The sequence below is a fragment of the Podarcis bocagei genome, assembly GCF_964188305.1.
Source record: "Podarcis bocagei genome assembly, chromosome: 1".
Taxonomy (NCBI): Eukaryota; Metazoa; Chordata; class Lepidosauria; order Squamata; family Lacertidae; genus Podarcis; species Podarcis bocagei.
The window spans coordinates 128,171,072-128,192,676 of NC_138125.1; the positions used below are offsets into that span (position 1 = coordinate 128,171,072).

The window sequence follows — 21,605 nt, forward strand, 5'->3', positions numbered from 1 at the left end:
CTGCCTCCCGCAGCTTGGTCAAACTCACGCTGGTAGCTTCGAGAACACTGTCCAACCATCTTGTCCTCTGTCGTCCCCTTCTCCTTGTGCCCTCAATCTTTCCCAACATCAGGGTCTTTTCCAGGGAGTCTTCTCTTCTCATGAGGTGGCCAAAGTATTGGAGCCTCAGCTTCAGGATCTGTCCTTCCAGTGAGCACTCAGGGCTGACTTCCTTAAGAATGGATAGGTTTGATCTTCTTGCAGTCCATGGGACTCTCAAGAGTCTCCTCCAGCACCATAATTCAAAAGCATCAATTCTTCGGCGGGAAGCTGCACAACCTGTTCCAAATCTATACTGTCCTCCTGCTGGGATGTTTCAGGCTCCCACCATTCCTCCTCAGCGCGGCCCCTGACACTATTGCACAAAGGAGTTGATTGCATACCAGAACTTTATTTGTGGGCAAATCAAATCCATTAAAGGGCTCTGCTCCCCCAGTGCAACCATTCTTATCTGTTCCTCCCTTTCCTAGCTCATATCAAACTTTTACAATGGCACGTATCAACAGAGGAAGAAGGCCAACGTAGGCGAAGAAGACTATATTGATTTCCTCTACACTTTCACCATTGCAATCTATTCCCTTGGAGGCCTGATTGGGTCCCTTCTGGTCAGCTTCATGGTGGACAGATACGGCAGGTAAAAAGGGAATATGTTTATGGGGCTATGGCACAGGGGTGGGTCCTTTTAGGCTTTGCAGGCCAGATGCTTCTCTGGTTCTAGCCTTGGAGTTGCTTGCCTGTCAGTCGTCAAATGTCACAATGGCATTAGGTGATTGGGTGCTTTGAAGTCCCAATGTCAGGACTTCAAAGCATCACACAGGAGCCCATGGTCGTGCTCTGAAGTGCCCAAGGCTTCCATTTTAACCAAGCTGACGGGTGGTAGAACCTATGTCTGATTTCCCTTGCCAAGGCCACTTTAAGGCTCCTCCCCGTGCGTTGGCAGCTATGCCTCTATTTGCCCCACACCTGACGTTACATATGAGGTCAAGCAAGGACAAGTGGGTGTGGTTTGATGGAAATAGTCTCATAGGCCAACTCTGGCTTGTGGGCTGGAGATTCCCCGCCCCTGTGTAGTGGGGTAGGAGGTGTTTATTAGGGGACATTTGGGGGGGGGTGGATGCAAACAGATGTGAAAATGTGGAGAGCTGAAAAAGTAGGAAATGGAAATAAACAGATTTGCCCATCCCTAGCCAAGATGCAAAAGCAACTTAAATAGAAATACTTGCAAGTATCAGATTGGCTTAGGTTTTAAATAGGTGATGTTATAGAATAATATGCTTAAAGTTAATATGAAAAGAAAGAAAGATGTTACTTGACTAAGTAAATTTTATGAGAAATTAGTTTTGGAAAACCGTTACAAGGATACACATTGAAACTCAGCCAGGGAGACTCGAGGAAGTCACTTAACAATGTTAACAAAAGTGGAATTATTACAGTTAGGATTTATGTTTGTTTGTTTGTTTATAAATTTGGAAAATCAACAAAAAAATTGGGGGGGAGATGCAAAAGCAAGTTGCTAGTCCATGTGAAGTTGGCAGCTGAAGTCTCAGACGTCAAAGGTGGGGGTTGAATGGGGTTTACAGTAGTTAGGGGTTTCCAGGAGCTCTCCTGCCTTGCATAGCTCCTTATCCTTCCCATAACTATTAAAAATAGACCAAATTGCCCACCAAAAGACCTTACTGCAATTCAACAGCTCCTCTCCTGCTTGTTTGATGCTACTGTACATGTATTGGCTCCCTCTACCTCTCCTACCCCTTTTCCCTGTCTTTTCAGGAAAGGGGCCTTGGTAATAAATAACATTATGTCCATATTCTCTGCTGGCTTCATGGGATGTTCTGCTGTGATACATGCCTATGAATACACCATATTTTCACGCTTGGTCACTGGAATGTGCTCAGGTGAGAGAGGGCCCTGGGCTTAGTGCTTTTAGTAAAGCCACTTAAATAATGCAAGGGGCATTATCAGGGTTCAGTTCCAGCCAGGCAGGAAGTACTGGAGGAGGGTTTAAAGCTAGGATGGTGAAGGGTGTGCCCTGGGGGGAGGCGTGCATCTTGGGGAGAGTCCTCAAGGCCAGATAGAGAGGCTTGGGGTGCTGCATTTGGTCCCCAGCCCAAAGATTCCTTGCCCCCGCCATCAAATATTTATTGATTATTGCAATGTCTATTTCCCCCGCCCCCCAAACTAGCAATTTAAATGCCAGTTACATCATGCACCAATCTCCACTACCCAACATGCAGGGGCACAGAATGCCACTCTTCAGAATTCCACCCAATGCTGGGGTGAACATCAATTGGCCACCTCCACCCAGTGGGAGAACCTCCTATGTTCCTTGAAAATGTTGCTGTGTCCCATCCATGCTGTTAATCGTCCCTTTGTCTACCATCTAACCAGGCATGTTCTCCTGCATCGTCCCACTATACCTTGGAGAGATATCCCCTAGAAACATGAGGGGGTCCATTATGACGGTCCCCATGATCTTTGTCACCATTGGCGTCATGGTCTCACAGATCCTTAGTCTTCAAGAGCTTCTCGGGACTGAGAAAGGTAACCTTGGCAGATCATCACAAGGGATGTTGGAGAGTTTCAGCAGAAACAGAAAAGGAAGCAGGACTTGCGGGTGCTGCTGGCCAGGATGGCGATGCTCGGCCTCCACAGTTCCAAATACCTGTTGCTGGAAGCCACAGGAGGGAATAGGGGTCTAATCCTGCTTGTGGGTTTCCCACAGGAATCTGGCTGGCCACTGTGAGATGAGGATGCTAGACTAGATGGGCCATTGGCCTGATCCAGCAGAGGTCTTCTTATAAACTTATGTTTATGTGATGATGATGAGGATCAGGGGAGCCAACTTGGGTCCCAGATTATGGGTGCCCAGTGTGCGTGAAGCCATGATGTCAGGTTGTAATGTGATGTCATGATGTCACGCCCGCCCCCTGGCCTCAGAACGTGATTTGTGGTGGTACCAGAAGTCAGGTTCCAAGACCTCGCAACACCTCGGAAAGCCCCCCAATTTCTGTTGCCCCTGGAAGTTGGGTTCCAAGGTCTCAGAAGTTCACAGAAAGCATCTCTGAGGCCTTGGAGATGCTGTCTGAGGCCTTGCAAGACCTCAGAAGTTGTGGGGGGAGGCCCTACTGTGTGGGTGCTGAGCACCCACAACAATTTTTTTGTGGGTACTCAGGCATCCAGAGCCCCCCCCCCCAATACGTGGCGCCCCTGATGATGATAATTCTATTATTTATATACCACCCATTTGACTGGGTTACCCCAGCCACTCTGGGCGGCTCCCAACAAAATATATTCTCTGGAAGGGTCAGGCTGGGGAGGCGGTCTCCACCATTCCTTCTCTGCCCAGTCCATTCCACAATTTGCATCGAGTTATGCTACTACGAACAAAATGTAGCAGCGTACTGGCAACATAATTTCCGTCATTAATTGGACAAATGCCGTGGGTTACATAATTCCCACACACTGGACAGTGAGAGGGAAAATACTGTTTTTGGCAGAAGGCAAACTGCAGAGGAAAGGAAACAGTGCCGCTTGAGTTGGAAAGAGGGCGGAAAGGAAAGGGATGCCTTCTCTCACCCCCAGTCGTAACTGCATCTTCTTGTACAGGTTGGCCGCTATTGCTGTGCTTCACTGGAATCCTGGCGGTGTTTCAAGTCATCGTCTTGCCCAGCTTCCCCGAAAGCCCAAGGTTTCTCCTGATTCAGAGGAACGATGAGGTGAAAGCCAGGCAAGGTACAATCGCCTTGAGTGCACAGGAACATTACGGCATGGGGACCCTACATAGAAGCCTGTGGGAGTTTCCGGGCAAAGCTGGCAGCTCCCGCTCTCCCATATGCAGCACTGGGAGCATCCTCAGACCTTCCCAGGAGACACAAGGGGGCGAGGAAGATAGGAAGCTTCTCCCAGTCCCACCAAGAGATGCCGGGGACTGAAACTTTAACCTTTTGCACGCAAAGCTGTGGCCAGAGCTGGCCCAGCCATTGGGCAGGGTGAGGCCATTGCCTCAGGGAACAGAAGCCCTACCAGGTAGCACCCCTATGGGCACCCTGCCTGCCCTTCCATCTTTGCTGTTGGCACTGATTTCAGGCAAGATCATGTCCACTTGGGGCAAGAGCTCGCCTGAAATCACACAAGATCTTGTGGAGTGCGGACTTCCGGCGGGCGCGGATCCGGTTGCAGGCGAGGGTTTGTCTCTCCGGAGAGAGCTCTAGCTTTTCGGCCGAATTGGGAGTTTTTGAGGGCGACAAAACTCCCGCTAACCCTCTGGAGGGTATCCAGAGGTCTTGGTGCCCAGCAGTGCGAAGGTGTCACTCGTCTGGTCGTCAGGTAGCCTTTGTATAAAGGCGAAGAGAGCGACGGAACGAGAGACGGCAATTTGGGCAGCCATTACAGCCATTACAGCGGCGAATTAGCGAAGCCTCAAGCCTGCAGGCTAAGCGCCTTGCCCTCGATACAAAGAAACTCAGATACGCAGAAAGAATGCTGGAAATTGCAAAGGGGAGAGCGTAAGGAAGTATCTGAGAAGAAAGAGAAACAGCCGAGTTCAGCGTTAGCTTGTCTTCAGTGGGAAAAGACGCAGCGTGGTTTGCAGAGCCGAAGGAGAAAGTAAGTTACTGCTAGTGGCTACATTGTCCGTCCCTCCCCCACTGACTCACTTTGAAATTAGACCCTCTCCCACTGTAGAGGGGAAAGGGAAACAACCGAGGGAGGGCAGAGAAATGCGGTACTAGAAAAAAATTTAGTCGTCATGGCAACGGAGACACAGAACTACAAAGAGCAATCTACATAAAAAAAGACAAAAGGAGATTACTGTTAAGAGGACTTTTACTAAGATTCCTGTGAGACATTACGCCAAGTGGTTTATAAGAAAACTCCGGGGGTAGGGAAGACTACTCTTTGGACATTCGGAATCACGTTTGCTATTGTATTGCTGTTTGGGAGCTTTCTTTATCTGCTATGTTTGTTATGCTCTCTCTATCTTATTTTTGGACTTAATATTTGGGCCACGGGAAGAGGCAGGAACGGGGGAAGAACAGTGTGAACAGCGTGAATCCACAAACAGGAAAGACTAATTGACTAACTCTCTTTACACTTAAGAACTCTGCTTAAGAACTGACTCCCCCTGCTGGACTAAATTAAGCATTGCACCTAAACTCTGGAAAAGATTAACTGGAGATTCAGACTCTCACAGGCTAAGTGGTTGTTAAAGTGGTTGTTAAAGTGGTTGTTAAAGAGTGGGTGGAAGGGTCTGAATTGAGGCGGGAAGAGTGTAATTAGAATCTGGTTGGTGGACCTAACTAACCTCTTTAAAATCTCTGGAGGGGAGGGATAGTTTTTTTTTTTTTTTTTTCTGTTGGGGAAACAGACTCTGTGACTTCAAGGGACTATTTCAAGTGGTTAAATTTAAGAAGGTTTATACTATCCCGAGGGACTAAGACCTCTTGGGGGCTATTTGAAAGCTGAATAGTTTAACTATAAGGAATACATTTACATTTTTTCTTTTTTCTTTTTTTTTCGGCATAAAAGGAATTCCCAAGGTTTAAGGACAATGTCACATACGCAGAAGAAAGGGGCAGAGGGAGGTACCCCAACTGATAGGAGAGCTTCAAAACAAGAAACAGAATTTAGGACAGAAATACTGAGGATGTTCGCAGAAATAAAACAAAGCGAAAAAAATTTGGAAACAAAATTGGAACAGGTGGACAACAAAATCGGAAAAATGGACAAAAAGATTGAAGAGACAGTAAGCGAGCTAAAAGGACAGATTAAAGAGGTTTCAAAAAGAGTGGACGAGGGACTAAAAAAGACAAAGCAGGAAATGAAAGAGATGAAGCGAGAGGAGGAAAGATTGAGAAATGAGATAGTAGAGTTAAACAAAATACAGGAAGAAATTAAAGACTCCATCGCAATGAACGATCTAAAACAGAGGGAGATTAACTTAAGATTGAGACAAATTCCAGAAGTACAAAACGAGAATATAAAAGAAAGATTAGTGAAGGCAATAGCACAGTGGATGGAAGTGGAAGAGGAAGATGTGGCTAGAACAATCATAAATGCGTATAGAATGAAAATTAAAACAAATAAAGCCAGGAAATATCCAGGGGACTGTTTAGTTACATTTAAAGACAGAGAGATGAGAAATTTGGTTTTGCAAAGAAACAGGGAAAAAAGATTATACATCGATGGGCATTATATTATTTTATTTAAAGACATCCCCATAAGGTTGCTTAAACGGAGGGAATCGTATAAACCACTAGTTCAACTACTTAAAAAGAATAGAATTGACTTCCGATGGGAATTTCCGGAAGGGGTCTCTTTCTTTTATAAAGGTGTTAAAAGAAGATTGACTAGTCCCGAAGAAATAGGAAAATTCACAAGAAGATATAAAGAGCTCCAAGTGGGAGAGGAAGAGGAGAAGGGTGCAGAAGGTAGATCTAGATTGAGGGAGGATTTAGAGTTAGGTGAAGAGGAAGAACAAAGTAGAGGAGAACTAGAAGAAGAAGAAGAGGAGGAAGAAGGAGAGGAAACAGAAAGGTTACAGAGTAACAACTAACTCATAGTAGCACCTAAAATAATATGTCTTTAAAACTATGGAATTGGAATGTTAATGGAATGAATGATAAGAAAAAACGCAATGGAATTGAACGCATTCTAAAAAAGAAAAATTTAGATATCATATGCCTTCAAGAAACCCACGTGGCCAGTAAACATAAGAAAATCCTTATTAATAAGAGGTTAGGAAATGAGTTTATCTCCTCCGATAAAAAGAAAAAAAGAGGAGTAGTATTATATATTAAAAACAACATTGAAACACACCAGCTATTTAAGGATGAGGAAGGGAGAATGATCGCAGTCCGCATTAAATGGCAAGGGGAAATGATGATAATAGTGGGAGTCTATGCACCAAATGGCAATAAAACAGAATTTTTCAGATCATTGGAAGAGAGATTATTTGACTACATGGACCAAAAAATCATAATAATGGGAGATATGAACGGGGTGGTCTCAACAGAAATAGATAGATTAAGGAAAACTAAGACAGAAGGAGCGAAACTACCTAAGACATTTTTTGAAATGGTGAAGAACTATAACTTGGTAGATATATGGAGATTGAGACACCCCATGGAGAAACAATTTACATTTCACTCAGGACCGAATGAATCACTGTCAAGATTAGACCAAATTTGGATATCAAATGAACTAACAGTAAGAACTACAAAAATTGAAATACAGGCCAAAATTATCTCCGACCACAACCCCATAATAATGGAGATGAAGGGGGTTGAAGGACGAACTTTCAGATGGAGATTAAATGATAACTTATGGGATGATCAAAAATTTGTGGAAAAGATTCGGACGAAATTATTGGAGTACTTCATAGATAACCAAGACAAAGGGGTTAAAATAAACGTGGTATGGGATGCGAGTAAGGCCGTCATGAGGGGCCTGCTCATCCAACAAAATGCATGGAAAAGGAAAAATAAAGAAAAAAGAACTAAGGAGATTTTGAGACAGATTATGGATTGTGAACAAAAACTAATTAAAAAACCAAATAATGAAAGGATATTGCAGGAAATAAAATCCCTCCAAACCCAATTTGCAATGTTGATAAATAAGGAGGTTGAGTGGAACATCAAAAGATTAAGACAGAGAAATTTTGAATTTGCTAATAAGCCAGGAAAATGGCTTGCGTGGCAAGTCAAAAAGAGAAAGGAACAAAACACAATAAACAAAATACAAATAAACGGAGAAGAGTTAACTGAACCAAAAGGGATTAGAAGAGGATTTACAGAGTTTTACGAGCAATTATACAAGAATAAGGATAGAAACAACAATAGGAAAATAGAGAGATATTTAAAAGAGAAAATGGTAAGGAAGATTTCGATAGAGCAAAGAGAAATGTTAAATGCCCCCATTTCCAGAGAGGAAGTAGAGGAAGTGATAAAGGAACTGAAAAGAGGTAAAGCTCCGGGCCCAGATGGGTTTACTGCGAGCTACTATAAAGAAATGAAAGATATATTGACGGTTCCGTTAGTTGAGGTGATGAATAAGACCCTAAAGGAAAAAGAGATCCCAAGCACCTGGAAGGAGGCATTTATCACAATAATTCCAAAACAAGATACTGACCCAACCCAAGTGAAAAACTATAGACCCATTTCCTTATTAAATACAGATTATAAGATTTTTGCGGGAATTTTGGCAAAAAGGTTCAAGAAAATATTAGTGAAGATAATGCATGAGGACCAAGCGGGTTTTCTACCGGGAAGGCAAATAAAAAACAATACAAGAGGCATAATTAATATAATAGAATATTTATCGGACAGAATTGATAAGCCAGCTAGTCTGATTTTTATTGACGCGGAGAAAGCCTTCGATAACGTCACCTGGGACTTCATGCTGAGAAATTTAGAAATTATGGAAGTGGGTCAAGAATTTTGGAATGGGATAAAAGCAATATACACCGAACAGAAAGCGAAGCTGATAATAAATAATGCCATAACAGAAGATATAAAAATATCTAAAGGGACAAGACAGGGCTGCCCGCTCTCTCCGCTGCTCTTTATAGTGGTGTTGGAGGTTCTGCTAAACGCAATAAGGCAAAACAAACAAATTAAGGGAATATCATTAGGCTCAAACGAATATAAAGTTAAAGCATATGCTGATGACGTGGTATTAACGGTAGAAGATCCTATAAACAGCTTAAAGGGAATTTTGGAGGAGATGGAGGAATTTGGGAAGTTAGCTGGATTCAAACTAAATAAGAATAAGACAAAGATGATCGTTAAAAACTTAGACCAAGACAAGATAGAATCACTACAGGAACAAACAGGAATTGAAGTAGTTAAAAAAGTTAAATATTTAGGACTCTGGCTTACCAATAAAAATATTGACCTATACCAAAATAATTATATCCCAGTGTGGAATGAAATTAAGAAAAAGCTGGAGATTTGGGCAAGGATGAAATTATCACTCTGGGGCAGAGTGTCCATGGTCAAAATGATGGTACTCCCCAAAATGCTTTTTCTATTCCAAACAATCCCGATAATAAAGGGCACAAAAAACTTTAAAGAATGGCAAAGGGTGATTTCTAGATTTGTCTGGGAAGGAAAGAAGCCCAGAATTAAGTTTAAGATATTAACAGATACCACTGAAAGAGGGGGCTTCGCCCTGCCAGACATGAGAACGTACTACGAAGCGGCATGCCTTTGCTGGATTAAAGAGTGGATAAAGTTGGAGGATACAGAGTTATTGGATTTAGAAGGGTATAAGAACAAATTTGGATGGCATGCCTATTTGTGGAGAGATAAGATAAAAGTACATAAGGGATTTTGCAGCCATATCTTTAAGGGACCTTTGATAGAAGTTTGGAATAGATATAAGAACATATTAGAACCAAAAACCCCACACTGGTTATCACCAGTGGAGTTAATAAGTGTAAAGAAAGTCAATATGGGGAAAAAATGGGGTAGGTACGAAGAATTGGTATTGAAGGAAGGAGGGAAGTGGAAAATTAAACCATACGACCAGGTAAAAAGATATACATACGATTGGCTGAGCTACTATCAGATAAATGAGATATTTAAAAAAGAAGTGAAAGAGAGGGGCTACGATGAAAAGACATCGAAATTTCAGAGAGAGATAATAAACAGTGATCGGAAAAATCTGTCAAGTATGTATAAAATACTGTTAGAATGGAACATGAAAGATGAGAAAGTCAAAAAAGTGATGACTCAGTGGGCAAAGGACCTCGGCTATGATATTCAATTGGAGAATTGGGAAAAATTGTGGAGAGTGAATATAAAATTTACAGCATGTGTACTGCTAAGGGAGAATATGTTAAAAATGTTATATAGGTGGTATATGACACCCGTTAAACTAGCCAAGATGTATAAAACAGATAACAAATGTTGGAAATGTAGACAAAAAGAAGGGACGTTCTATCACCAATGGTGGGAATGTGGGAAGGTTAAAAGCTTCTGGGGCGAAGTCTATAATGAAATCAAAAAGATATTAAGCTACACATTTGTAAAGAAACCCGAAGCTTTTCTATTAGGTATGGTCGGAAAAGATATTAAAAGAAAGGATTATAAAATCTTCCAATATGCGGTAACAGCAGCTAGAATCGTGGTGGCGCAGAAGTGGAAGCAGGAAGAAAGCCCAACGTTAACAGAGTGGAGATTAAAATTGACGGAATATGCGGAGTTAGATAAATTAACAGGGAAAATTAGATATATGAAGGATCAAAAATTTATAGATGACTGGGGAAAATTTGCGGATTATCTGGAGAACAAATGTTTAGTAAACACAACGCTAGTAGGATTTAAAGAGGCACTGTAAAACACTAAGAAGTATTGCTTATGGAAAACAATGTCTGAAAAATGGTACTAATGGCAGTACGAAAGATTGGAATGCGTTATAAAGAGATAAATACGAATGAATGTCAAGGACGTTGAAGGAAGTCCAAAAGAATGAGATGTATGAAACACGGATTTAATGTATATATATGGAAAGATCAATAAAAAATTTTAAAATGCAAAAAAAAAAAAAAAAAGATCTTGTGGAGTGCGCAAGATCTCACACGATTTGGGGCGAGAGCTCTCCGCCCCCCCCCCCCGTCAGTGCAATCTTGCTTGAAATCAGCGTTGGTGGCGGTGGCGCTTCTCTGTCGGTGGCAGGGTACATGGAGGTGGCAGAGCAGGCAGGGGCAGCAGGGCAGGGTGGCAACCCATAGGAACCTAGGAAGCTGCCTTATCCTGAGTCTGACCATTGTCCCATCTGGCTCAGTAAGAAGAGGCATTGTCCACACTCTCCAAGGTATAAGGCAGGGGTCCCGTCCCCCCCACCAATCCCTACCTGGAGATGCCAGGGATTGAACCTGGGACATACAAAGCTCTCCCACTCTTCTTCCGCAATGTTGTTTCTTCATCTCAGCATAGATCCTTTCCCCGCTCCCCTCCAGTCTTGCAGAGGCTGAGATGCCAGGATGACGTGGAGAGTGAGCTTGAGGAGCTCCACCAGGAGAACGTCTCAGTAAGGGTGGAGAAGGAGATGAATGGGATGAAGCTGTTGTGCAACCAAGCCATGCGTTGGCAATTCATCTCCGTGGTCATCCTCATGAGTGCCCAACAGCTCACAGGTGTCAATGCGGTAAGAGAGGCAGCTTCCCAGTTGGGTTAGAAGGCTGAGCGAGTGTTAATTTTCATCCGAACAAGCACTCATGCAGAGATGCAGCAGGGAGCCTCCTTTTCTGCATGGTGATCCCAGCTCCCAGAAGACTCTAGTCCAGGTCTAAGGCACCTGTGGACTCCCAGTGGCTGCTGAACTACAGCTCCCATAATCTCTAGCTATTGGACAGGATTGCGGGGGCTGATGGGAGTTGTAGTTGTGCAACATCCTGAGGGCCGACGTTTCCCCATCCCTGGACTAAAGGCTCCTGGAAGCTGAGAACATCACCCAGGAAAAAAGAGGTTCCCAGCTGTGTCACTGTATGAGTGGCTGCTTTGGCTGAGAGAAAAGGCGAGCCATAGGTGGCTCAATAGAGTTGCCTAAAATTATGCAAGGTGTGCAAAAAGTAGAGAGAAGTTTTTGTCCACCTCTCATCTACAGATGGAGGAGAAATTTGATTTGGCCTTCATTTCAGTGCGGACTTGCCTGATTCATACTTTCTGAAGCAGTATCAGAACCAAAACACAGCCCTCCATCAAAATCGGCACTCCTTTGAATTTTGCAATGCAGTTCTCTGTCGTATTAACTAACAAGTCCAAAAGTGCATACGGTAGGATTAAAGTGTGCATTAAGGTGCATCTACTGGAGAAAATAACAGAAAAATATGTATTATATTATATGTATTATATGTGCATATTAGGGAAAACTGAATCCAAAAATATGTTTAACTGGGAGAAAAATGCACTAAAAGGCTGGTGAATTTTTAGGAGGACTTAGCAGAAAATTAAAAAAGCATGCTGGTGAAGAATAAATTTGTAGAACTGGAACTCCAACTTGGAAAAATGAGAAACCGGGAGAAATCAAAATGGACAGATTCAGCCATCCCTAACCACAAGCGCTGGTGGGATTTTGACTCCAGCTCCCACAATCCTCCCTGCTTCTTGGGCCATGCTGTCTGGGGCTGATGGGAGCTGTAGTCTAGCAATATCTGGAGGGCCACAGGTTCCACAACTGCTCTGGAGTTTTCAGAGCAGGCCTCCTCCTACACACATGGGTTAATGACATGTTGCAGAATAGAAACACCGTATATATATCCCAGGATGCATTTCACTCGCTCCCACAAAATGCTGGCAGTCTGGGAGTTAAGAGCATCAGAAGATGAGAAGAGCCTACTGGATCTGGCCAATGACCCACCCAGTCTAGCATCCTGTTCTCACAGCGGCCAAGCAGATCCCTCTGGGAAACCCGCCAGCAGATCCCATGCCCAAGAGCCCTCTCTTTTCTTATGGTTTTCTTGTAGTCTGCAGGACCTGGTAGCCATCATGGCAAGCAGCCATTGAAAGCCCTGATTTTGTCCAATCTTCTGCCATCAGTGCCTCCGGTTGGAGGGCATTCCATAGTTGTGGTTTGCTTCCAGGTATTCTATTACTCAGAGAGAATCTATGCAACTTTGAGGTTCAAGAAGCAGGAAGCCCGGTATATCACTGTGTTGTCAAGTATTTTCATCGCAATCTCGCTGATGATCGTGGTAAGCCTCTCTCTCTCTCTCTCCCTTCCTCAAAGTTCCAATCTGTTTCAAAGGGTGTTAAAATTGCGCTGTTGTCACTTGAAAGAATCCCTGGGGGAACCTTCTGCACATGCCCACATAGGACATGTGAAGATGCTCCAAGTGTCCCTATTTTCCAGGGACAGTCCAGTCCTAGATTTACAGAAGCTGTCCTGGTTTTCCTTAGGACGTCCCTATTTTCATCAGAGAAATATTGGAGGGTAAAGTAAAGTTAACGAACCTCTGGACAGTTAAGCCCCATCAAAGGTGACTATGGGGTGCGGAGCTCATCTCGCTTTTCAGGCCCAGGGAGCCAGCGTTTGTCCCCGGGTCATGTGGCCAGCATGACTAAACCGCTTCTGGCGCAACGGGACACCGTGACGCAAACCAGAGTGCACAGAAACGCCCTTTACCTTCCCGTCGCAGCACTACCTATTTATCTACTTGCACTGGAGTGCTTTCAAGTTGCTAGGTTGACAAGAGCTGGGACACAGCAACAGGAGCTCACCCCGTCGTGCGGATTCGAACCGCCAATCTTCTGATCAACAAGCCCAAGAGGCTCAGTGGTTTAGACCACAGTGCCACCCGCGTTGGAGGGTATATGGAATTATGGGACCCCTGCGCCATCTAAAGGCAGCCCTGTGTATGGAAGTTACCTCTGTTGATTCCTGGTGGCCTCCTTTTATTCTCTTTCTCATTTCTGCACACAAACTCTCTCTTTCTTCTCTGTTCTTATACCCTCTAGGTTTATACAGTAGACTTTGTGGGGCGAAGGATACTCCTCCTCACTGGATTAGCGATATGCAGCATCCTCTGCATTCTGTTAACCATGACCCTCGAACTTCAGGTTTGCTGCTCAAAACCTGGTGTGATTTAGAGAGTGTCACCCAGCAAGCGAAGGGCTGTAGCTCCATCGCAGAGCACCTGCTTGGCATGCAGAAGGTCCCAGGTTCAGTCCACCGCAGCCTCTGAAACCCTGAAGAACCGTGATAGCCAGTGTGATGCAGTGGTTAAGAGTGGTAGACTCGTAATCTGGTGAATTGGGTTCGATTCCCCGCTCCTCCACATGCAGCTGCTGGGTGACCTTGGGCCAGTCACACTTCTCTGAAGTCTCTCAGCCTCACTCACCTCACAGAGTGTTTGTTGTGGGGGAGGAAGGGAAAGGAGAATGTTAGCCGCTTTGAGACTCCTTAGGGTAGTGATAAAGCGGGATATCCCACTCCAGTGTAGACCAGGGTTTCCCAAACTTGGATCTCCAGCTGTTTTTGGTCTACAGTTCCCATCATCCCTTGACCACTGGTCCTGCTACCTAGGGATGATGGGAGTTGTAGTCCAAAAAGAGCTGGAGACCCAACCCAAGTTTGGCAAAAACCTGGTGTGGACCAAACTGAGCCAGATGGAGCATTGGTCTCCTTCAGGATAAGGCAGCTGAAAATCCACTCAGATTTGGTGTCAGGTGGAAGAGCGGGAAGGAATGATGTTGGCGGGTCTTTCCTGCAAAAATGTATCTGCCTCTTGCATTCCCAGCCCTCGATGCTCTGCTGCAAGTGCCTTGGAACGTAACCCCCACATAAATGCCGAGTTGCCTGTATCTTAATCCAGGGGTGGGGTCACTCAGGCTGGGGAAGGGGCGCAAATGTGGCCCTCTGGGTCTCTTTGCCTGGCCCTCAGAACACTCGCTAGGCCACACCCGCTCTCACCAGGCCACACCGCTCTCTGGCTGTGCTTTAACCAGGAGGGTTTTTTGCCTGTCCGGAACGTATCCTTGAACCCTGATCGTGCCTCTTGCTTGTCTCGATGGAGTTTAGAGAGACGTGTGAATGTGAGCGAAACCAGCTTACCGGGAAAGGGATATTCCAATGAAACATTTGGAAGTACCGGTACTTTCTGACACTAAGAGCTGCTCGACAGGAGAACAGATTTTCTCTCGGAAGGTGGTGGGCTCTCCTTTTGGGGAGGCTTTTAAATGTTGGGTGGCCACCAGTCAAGGCTTCTTTAATTGTGATTCCTGCATTGCAAGGGGTTGAACTAGATGACCTGGGGAGGACCCGTCCAACTCTAGAAGCCCTTGTCCACCCACTTTTGCCTCTGTCCCACCCGCCACTGAATTGTGGTTCGGAAGGCCCTCAGTCTGAGAAGTGCTCCTCCCTCCTGCTTTAATTTAAGGTGTGCCAGGCACTCTCATTCATACATGTCTGAAGAACGCTCAACTTTCTGCCACAGGAAACCATGCCATGGATGACATACGTCACTTCAGTCTTTTTCCTCATTTTGATCTTTGGGCACATCCTTGGGCCAGGTAAGGACTCAGGTGACCTAGAGAGTTCCTTCAAAGAGGCAAACAGGGCGGGCCACTTGTTTTATTTCTGTTTAAGTGTTTTTTTAAAAAAAAATTATTGAAAAACAAAGAGTACATAATTACAAGTGCACAGAGTAAGATTAGTCATAAAAAGAAGAAAAAATGGTACCCATGTAGAAAACAAAACTAATAATAATAATAATAATAATAATAATAATAATAATAATAATAATAATTCTATATATTACCAGTATGCCCTGTGACGTTTTAGAACTATATATCATTCTAATAATGCTTAAAAGGTCAGTGTAGATCCAGCCAAGTTTTGAACTAGGCACGCAAGAGCTCTTTAACTGCACCAGTTCCGTTCGAATCGCTATGGATGAATGAGCAAGTCCATGAAAAACAGCCTCGAATCCTTTCTTCCCCGCCCAGGTCCCATACCCAACGTCATCATACTGGAGCTGTTCCCCCAGCCATCCCGCTCCATAGCCTTCGTGCTCGGGGGCTTTGTGCACTGGTTCCTGCACTTCATTATGGGGATGATATTCATTCAGATAGAGGTGGGTTGTTTGGAAGAGAAGAGGGGGTGGTCTGAACTGGTTCGGGAGCACAGGAAGATGCCTTCCACTGAGTCAGACCATTGGTCCATCTAACTCACCCAGGTGAGGAGCTTTTGGCCTTCCAGGTGTTGCTGAAGCTCTTCCCTTGTAGGCTCGTCAAACCAGAGTCTGCACATCTTCCAGAAACTACAAATGATGTCGATTTTTTTTAATGAAACTACCTGGAGGTGGACATAATATTTCTTACCTATATATTGCATTTATATCCCACCTATCCTCCCAGAAGCTCCAGGCGGCTTGCCTGGGTCTCCCCTGCACCTTTCCATTTCATCCTCACAAAAACCCTGCAAGGTACTTAGGCTGAGGGTTCATGACTGGCCTAAAGTCGCCCAGTGAGCCCCATGGAGCAGTGGAGATTTAAACCCTGGTCTCTCCCAGCTCCTGGTTCGACACTATAACCACTCCACCCCACTGGCTGTGTATCAGGGGTGGGGAAATACTGGCCCGCAAGATGTTGCTGAAATAAGTCCTACTCCAGGGAGAGCTGCCGAAATTAATGGACTTTAGTAGTTAGCCATGTCCATTCACCTCAATAGGTCTACTTTGAGTAGGACTATCTGTATTTTTTTTGTTGCTGGCATCTCGGGAGACAAATGGAGTGGGGGTGAAGTCAAACCGCTGCATTAGTAGCACCAAAGTGACCTCTCTGGGGTGTAAGCCTGGGTAGAGTGTATGGAGCTCCTGAGCTGCCAAGAAGTCAAGACACTTGACATCATCAGCCTCGATGATGTAGTCCAAAGGAAAGCAAAGTAATACGCCGGGCACCAGCTTGGCTGCAGGAGTTGCCAGAAGGAGGCATACAAGGCACCACCCAACCATCTTAGGGACTCCACTCTAGATTTGTGTAGGGTTTTCTCCTTAGCCTTTTCTTCTCCTGAAGATATCCCACAAGGCTGCAGAGGTTTAGGACAGGGGTCAGCAACCTTTTTCAGCTGTGGGTTGGTCCACCATCCCTCAGACCTTGTGAGGGGCCGGACTATATTTTTTTGGGGGGGGGGGGATGAACGAATTCCTATGCCCCACAAATAACCCAGAGATGCATTTTAAATAAAAGCACACATTCTACTCATGTAAAAACACCAGGCGGGCCCCACATATAAACCAGAGATGCATTTTAAATAAAAGGACACATTCTACTCATGTAAAAACACCAGGCGGGCCCCACATATAAACCAGAGATGCATTTTAAATAAAAGGACACATTCTACTCATGTAAAAACGTGCTGATTCCTGGACCGCCCGTGGGCCGGATTGAGAAGGCGATTGGGCTGGATCTGGCCCCCGGGCCTTAGGTTGCCTACCCCTGGTTTAGGATAACAGTTTTCCTTCTCCTAGATGGGTTGCCTTCCCAGGTTGATGAGTCCTATCCGCTCCTCACCGGAAGTTGGACTCAGGGGGCTTTCCAAGGTCTCGGAACCTGATTACCACCGCAAATCAGTTTCCGAGGCCGGGGAGCGAGGCTGCATGACGTCATGAGGTCACGTTACGACCTGACATCATGACTTTGACAATATTTCTTGGAGTTTTATGAAAAAGAATCTTCATGGGATGGGGGTAGGCCAAGGATTTGAGAATGGTATGGGTGCTATATATTCTGAACAAAAAGCTAAGTTGATTGTAAATAATGTGATAACTGAAGAATTCAAAATAGAAAAAGGAACACGACAGGGGTGCCCAATTTCCCCATTACTCTTTATTTCTGTTCTGGAGGTGTTGCTAAACATGATTAGAGATGACCAGCAGGTTAAAGGGGTACAGGTCGGAGCTAAACATTATAAGTTAAGGGCCTTTGCAGATGACTTAGTACTTACTTTACAAGAGCCAGACACTAGTACAAAAAGGGTGTTGGAATTAATTCAAGAATTTGGTCAAGTGGCCGGATTTAAACTGAATAAACAAAAGACTAAGGTTTTGGGGAAAAAATTAACAGTCATGGAGAGGGAGAAGTTCCAGAATGAAACAGGTTTGACAGTGGTTAAGAAGGTGAAATACCTAGGGGTTCATTTGAACTTGTATAAAGACAACTATGAGAAATGTTGGTTAGAAGTTAAAAAAGATCTAGAAATATGGTCAAATTTGAAACTGTCAATGTTAGGCCGAATTGCAGTTATTAAGATGAATGTATTGCCTAGAATGTTATTTTTGTTCCAAACATTGCAAATTCTTGACAAGATGGACTGTTTCAAGAGGTGGCAGAAGGACATTTTGAAATTTGTCTGGCAGGGCAAAAAGCCCAGAATAAAATTTAAAATACTAACGGATGCAAAGGAAAGAGGGGGATTTGCCCTGCCGGACTTAAAATTGTACTATGAATCAGCAGCGTTTTGCTGGTTGAAAGAGTGGATGCTCCTCGAGAATACAGATATCTTGGATTTAGAAGGTTTTAATAATGCATTTGGTTGGCATGCATATCTATGGTATGACAAAGTTAAGGTGCATAGGGCCTTTAAAAATCATATTGTTAGAAAAGCATTATATAATGTTTGGATAAGATATAAAGATCTGTTGGAAAACAAAACCCCTAGATGGTTGTCACCTTTGGAGGCTAAAGCGTTGAAAAAACTTAATATGGAAGCCGAATGGCCAAAGTATTGGGAAATTTTGGAACAAGATGGAAATGAATTGAAGTTACAGAGTCATGAGAAATTGAAATCCAAAGTACGAGACTGGCTCCATTATTATCAAATAATGGAGGTTTATAAACAAGACAGGAAAATTGGCTTCCAGGTGGAGAAATCAAAATTAGAAACTGAACTGTTAGAACCCAATACTAAGAATTTGTCAAGAATGTATAACTTGCTGCTGAAATGGAATACACAAGATGAAACAGTTAAATCAGCTATGATTAAGTGGGCACAGGACATTGGTCACAACATTATGTTTGCTGACTGGGAATGGTTGTGGAACACCGGTATAAAATTTACGGCATGTAATGCCTTAAAGGAAAATATTATGAAAATGATCTATAGGTGGTACATGACCCCAGTCAAGCTAGCAAAAATTTACCATTTGCCTGACAATAAGTGTTGGAAATGTAAAGAAACTGAAGGTACCTTTTATCACCTTTGGTGGACATGCCCGAAGATTAAGGCTTTCTGGGAAATGATATATAATGAAATGAAAAAGGTACTTAAATGTACTTTCCCTAAGAAACCAGAGGCCTTTCTCTTGGGCATTGCCGGCCAATTGGTGCCAAAGAAAGATAGAACATTCTTTATGTATGCTACAACAGCAGCAAGAATACTCATCACAAAGTATTGGAAGACACAAGATTTACCCACTCTGGAAGAATGGCAGATGAAGGTGATGGACTATATGACATTGGCTGAAATGACTGGCAGAATCCGTGATCAGGGGAAAGAGACGGCGGAAGAAGATTGGAGGAAATATAAAATCTATCTTAAGAAATATTACAAAATTGATGAATGCTAAAATGTTGAGGTTTTTTAGAAAGATAAGGAGATTACAGCGATAAAAGATTAAGTTAAAGAAAAGAATAATGAAGGAATATATTTTATAAGATTAAATTTAGGATTTGCTGAAATAATTTTAAATTTGGGATGCAGAAAGTGGAGGTTTGGGGGAGTCTGAGAAGTGAGGTTTATGAAAAAAAGGATATGAAATTATGCATGTTTGTTTGTCTTTTTATTTGTTTGTATTGTTTATAAAAAACTGTAAAACTAATAAAAAATTTTATATATAAAAAAAAGACATCATGACTTCATGCACGCTGGGCACCCATAATCAGGAGCCCAAGTTGGTTCCCCTGAATATCATCATCATAATCACCATCATCACCACGTAAACATAAGATTCTAAGAAGACCTCTGTTGGATCAGGCCAATGGCCCATCTAGTCTAGCACCCTCATCTCACAGTGGCCAACCAGATGCCTGTTATCTATTGTGGCTATGCCCATCTCCCTTCCCACCCCCACCCCTCTCATTTTCTTACTTCAACATTCCTTTCTAGACACGGATTGGTTCCTACACCTTCCTCCTCTTCTGGCCTCTCTGCATGTTCAGCTTCATTTACATCTTCAAGGTGATCCCAGAAACCAACGGCAAGACCTTTCTGGAAAACAAGAAGTACATGTCGTCAATGGCCAAGAAGGTGAAGGTCCAGGTTCAGTCCCAAATCCGGCGGACGTCACAGGTACCGTATTTTCCGTCCCATGGGACGCTCCGTCCCATAGGACGCACCTAGTTTTTTTGGGGGGGGGAAATAAAGGGAATTTCCCCCCCTTTATTTACCCCCCAAAAGCAGGTCGGGGAAACCGAACCAGGTCGAGGAACAGCGGGATGGCGGTGCTGCACCTCCCTGCTGTCCCCCGAGCTTGTGGGACTGGCCGATGTCTGCCCGGCGCGAGGGGTGCTCTGCTTCAGGGTGCCCCGCCTGCCCGCCGGGCGGCAGGCTGCTATCCGCAGCGTGGGGAGCCCTGTGGGGAACTCCTGCAGGGCTCACCACGCTGCGGATGTGTTCCCGAAGCGCCGGGCGCTCTACTTTCAGGGCTGCCTAGGCTGTGGATGTGTTCCTGAAGCCTGGAGAGCGAGAGGGGTCGGTGCGCACTGACCCCTCTCGCTCTCCAAGCTTCAGAGTGGTTGAGGAAACCCAGCCAGATGGATGAGGTATAAATTATTATTATTATTATTATTATTATTATTATTATTATTATTATTATTATTACTACTACTACTACTACTATTATTACTACTACAGGACAAGGACAGAAGGCGGTCAACACGCCACAGCGTCAGAAGCGACAGCGTCAGGAGGGAGGATAGCATCAGACCCGATAGCGGCAGACGGGAAAGCGGCAGACGGGATAGCAGCGCCAAACGGGATAGTGGCTCCAAAAGGGGTAGCAGCGCCAAACGGGATAGCAGCGCCAAACGGGATAGCATGAAACACAAAGAAAGCCTCAAAAGAAAACAAAGACCGTCCGTCGTTTCTTAATGCTACCTGCCCTTCGCTGGTATACGAATGACGGTTGCTTCTCTTCCTATCCAAAGCCTACTCTTTTTCTGTTCAGACTTTTCTACTCTCCTACCATGAATTACTGCTATTATTATACTACCAAATACACACCTAATTGGAGAGTCAATTATATATCTATATATAAAATCACATTAGAAACAGGTAACAAAGAAAAGACAATCATTCGCAAACACCACAGTGCAATACTTTATACAGCAGTCCCTCACTATATCCAGGGTTTGGTACACATGAAAATCAAAGCAAATCCTTGGAGCTGCGCCACTCCTCCAGCAAGGCAGAGAGCTTAAAAGGTCATTTTGCACCAGGTCCACTCAGGATTACCTGGCACAAAATGAGCTTTTAAGCTCTCTGACTTCCTTGCGGGGTAAGGCCCTCTCAGTACGCTGGCTCTGGAAGGCTACGAATGCTCGCCTGAGACCACGCGGGGAACTTGCATTGCTCCTCAAGATCTCATGAGAACATCCCAGAGCTTTCCAGAGTCGGTGTGCCCAGTGGGTCTTGACCAGCAAGCTTAAAAGCACTTTTCACACCGGGTGGCCCCCAACCAACCTGGCACAAACAGAGCTTTTAAACTCTTCACCCTGCTTGGGACTTGACTTGTGCAATTTCAGCCTCCCAGGATTGAACTCACATGCAAAATGAGCAGTTACTCTTTTCCATATCTACTTCTCCTACAGTTCTATTGTTCTATCTCATTCAAGGATTAAAAGGTATTAAAGAACAATTATAAGGTATATTATCGCACACCGAGTATTGCTCATTGCCTTTTTGTTCTAAGTCAGTGTCAGGTTCCCATCCCAAAACACGACGTCTCTTACTTGAGAGTAAAGGGGAGATCTTTATATAGGATAACAGCAGTATTGACTCAGCAGCCAAGCACTGGGTCTGGAAGTCAGGATTCTGAGGTAGTCAAGATCCCAAGGTGAGTGGGCATG

The 21,605-nt window shown here is 44.3% G+C and overlaps 1 protein-coding gene across 1 annotated transcript; it reads left to right on the forward strand.

The window, feature by feature from the left end:
• Nucleotides 1-508: 508 nt before the first annotated feature.
• LOC308579907 (solute carrier family 2, facilitated glucose transporter member 5-like) lies at nt 509-20,759 on the forward strand. Its single transcript, XM_081180979.1, has 11 exons — nt 509-673; nt 1,810-1,934; nt 2,428-2,580; nt 3,646-3,771; nt 11,000-11,187; nt 12,623-12,733; nt 13,497-13,598; nt 14,975-15,050; nt 15,486-15,613; nt 19,645-19,827; nt 20,392-20,759. Exons 1-11 carry the CDS (start codon nt 654-656, stop codon nt 20,626-20,628), a joined length of 1,449 nt encoding a protein of 482 aa, XP_081037105.1. The 5' UTR covers nt 509-653; the 3' UTR covers nt 20,629-20,759.
• Nucleotides 20,760-21,605: the final 846 nt, after the last annotated feature.

What these genes read in the sequence shown, in the direction of transcription:
- LOC308579907 (XM_081180979.1), top strand. Translation starts at nt 654, where the DNA reads ATGGTGGACAGATACGGCAG. An exon ending in TGGGCACATCCTTGGGCCAG is followed by an intron (nt 15,051 to 15,485) that starts GTAAGGACTCAG and finishes TTCCCCGCCCAG; the next exon opens with GTCCCATACCCAACGTCATC. An exon ending in TGATATTCATTCAGATAGAG is followed by an intron (nt 15,614 to 19,644) that starts GTGGGTTGTTTG and finishes ATTCCTTTCTAG; the next exon opens with ACACGGATTGGTTCCTACAC.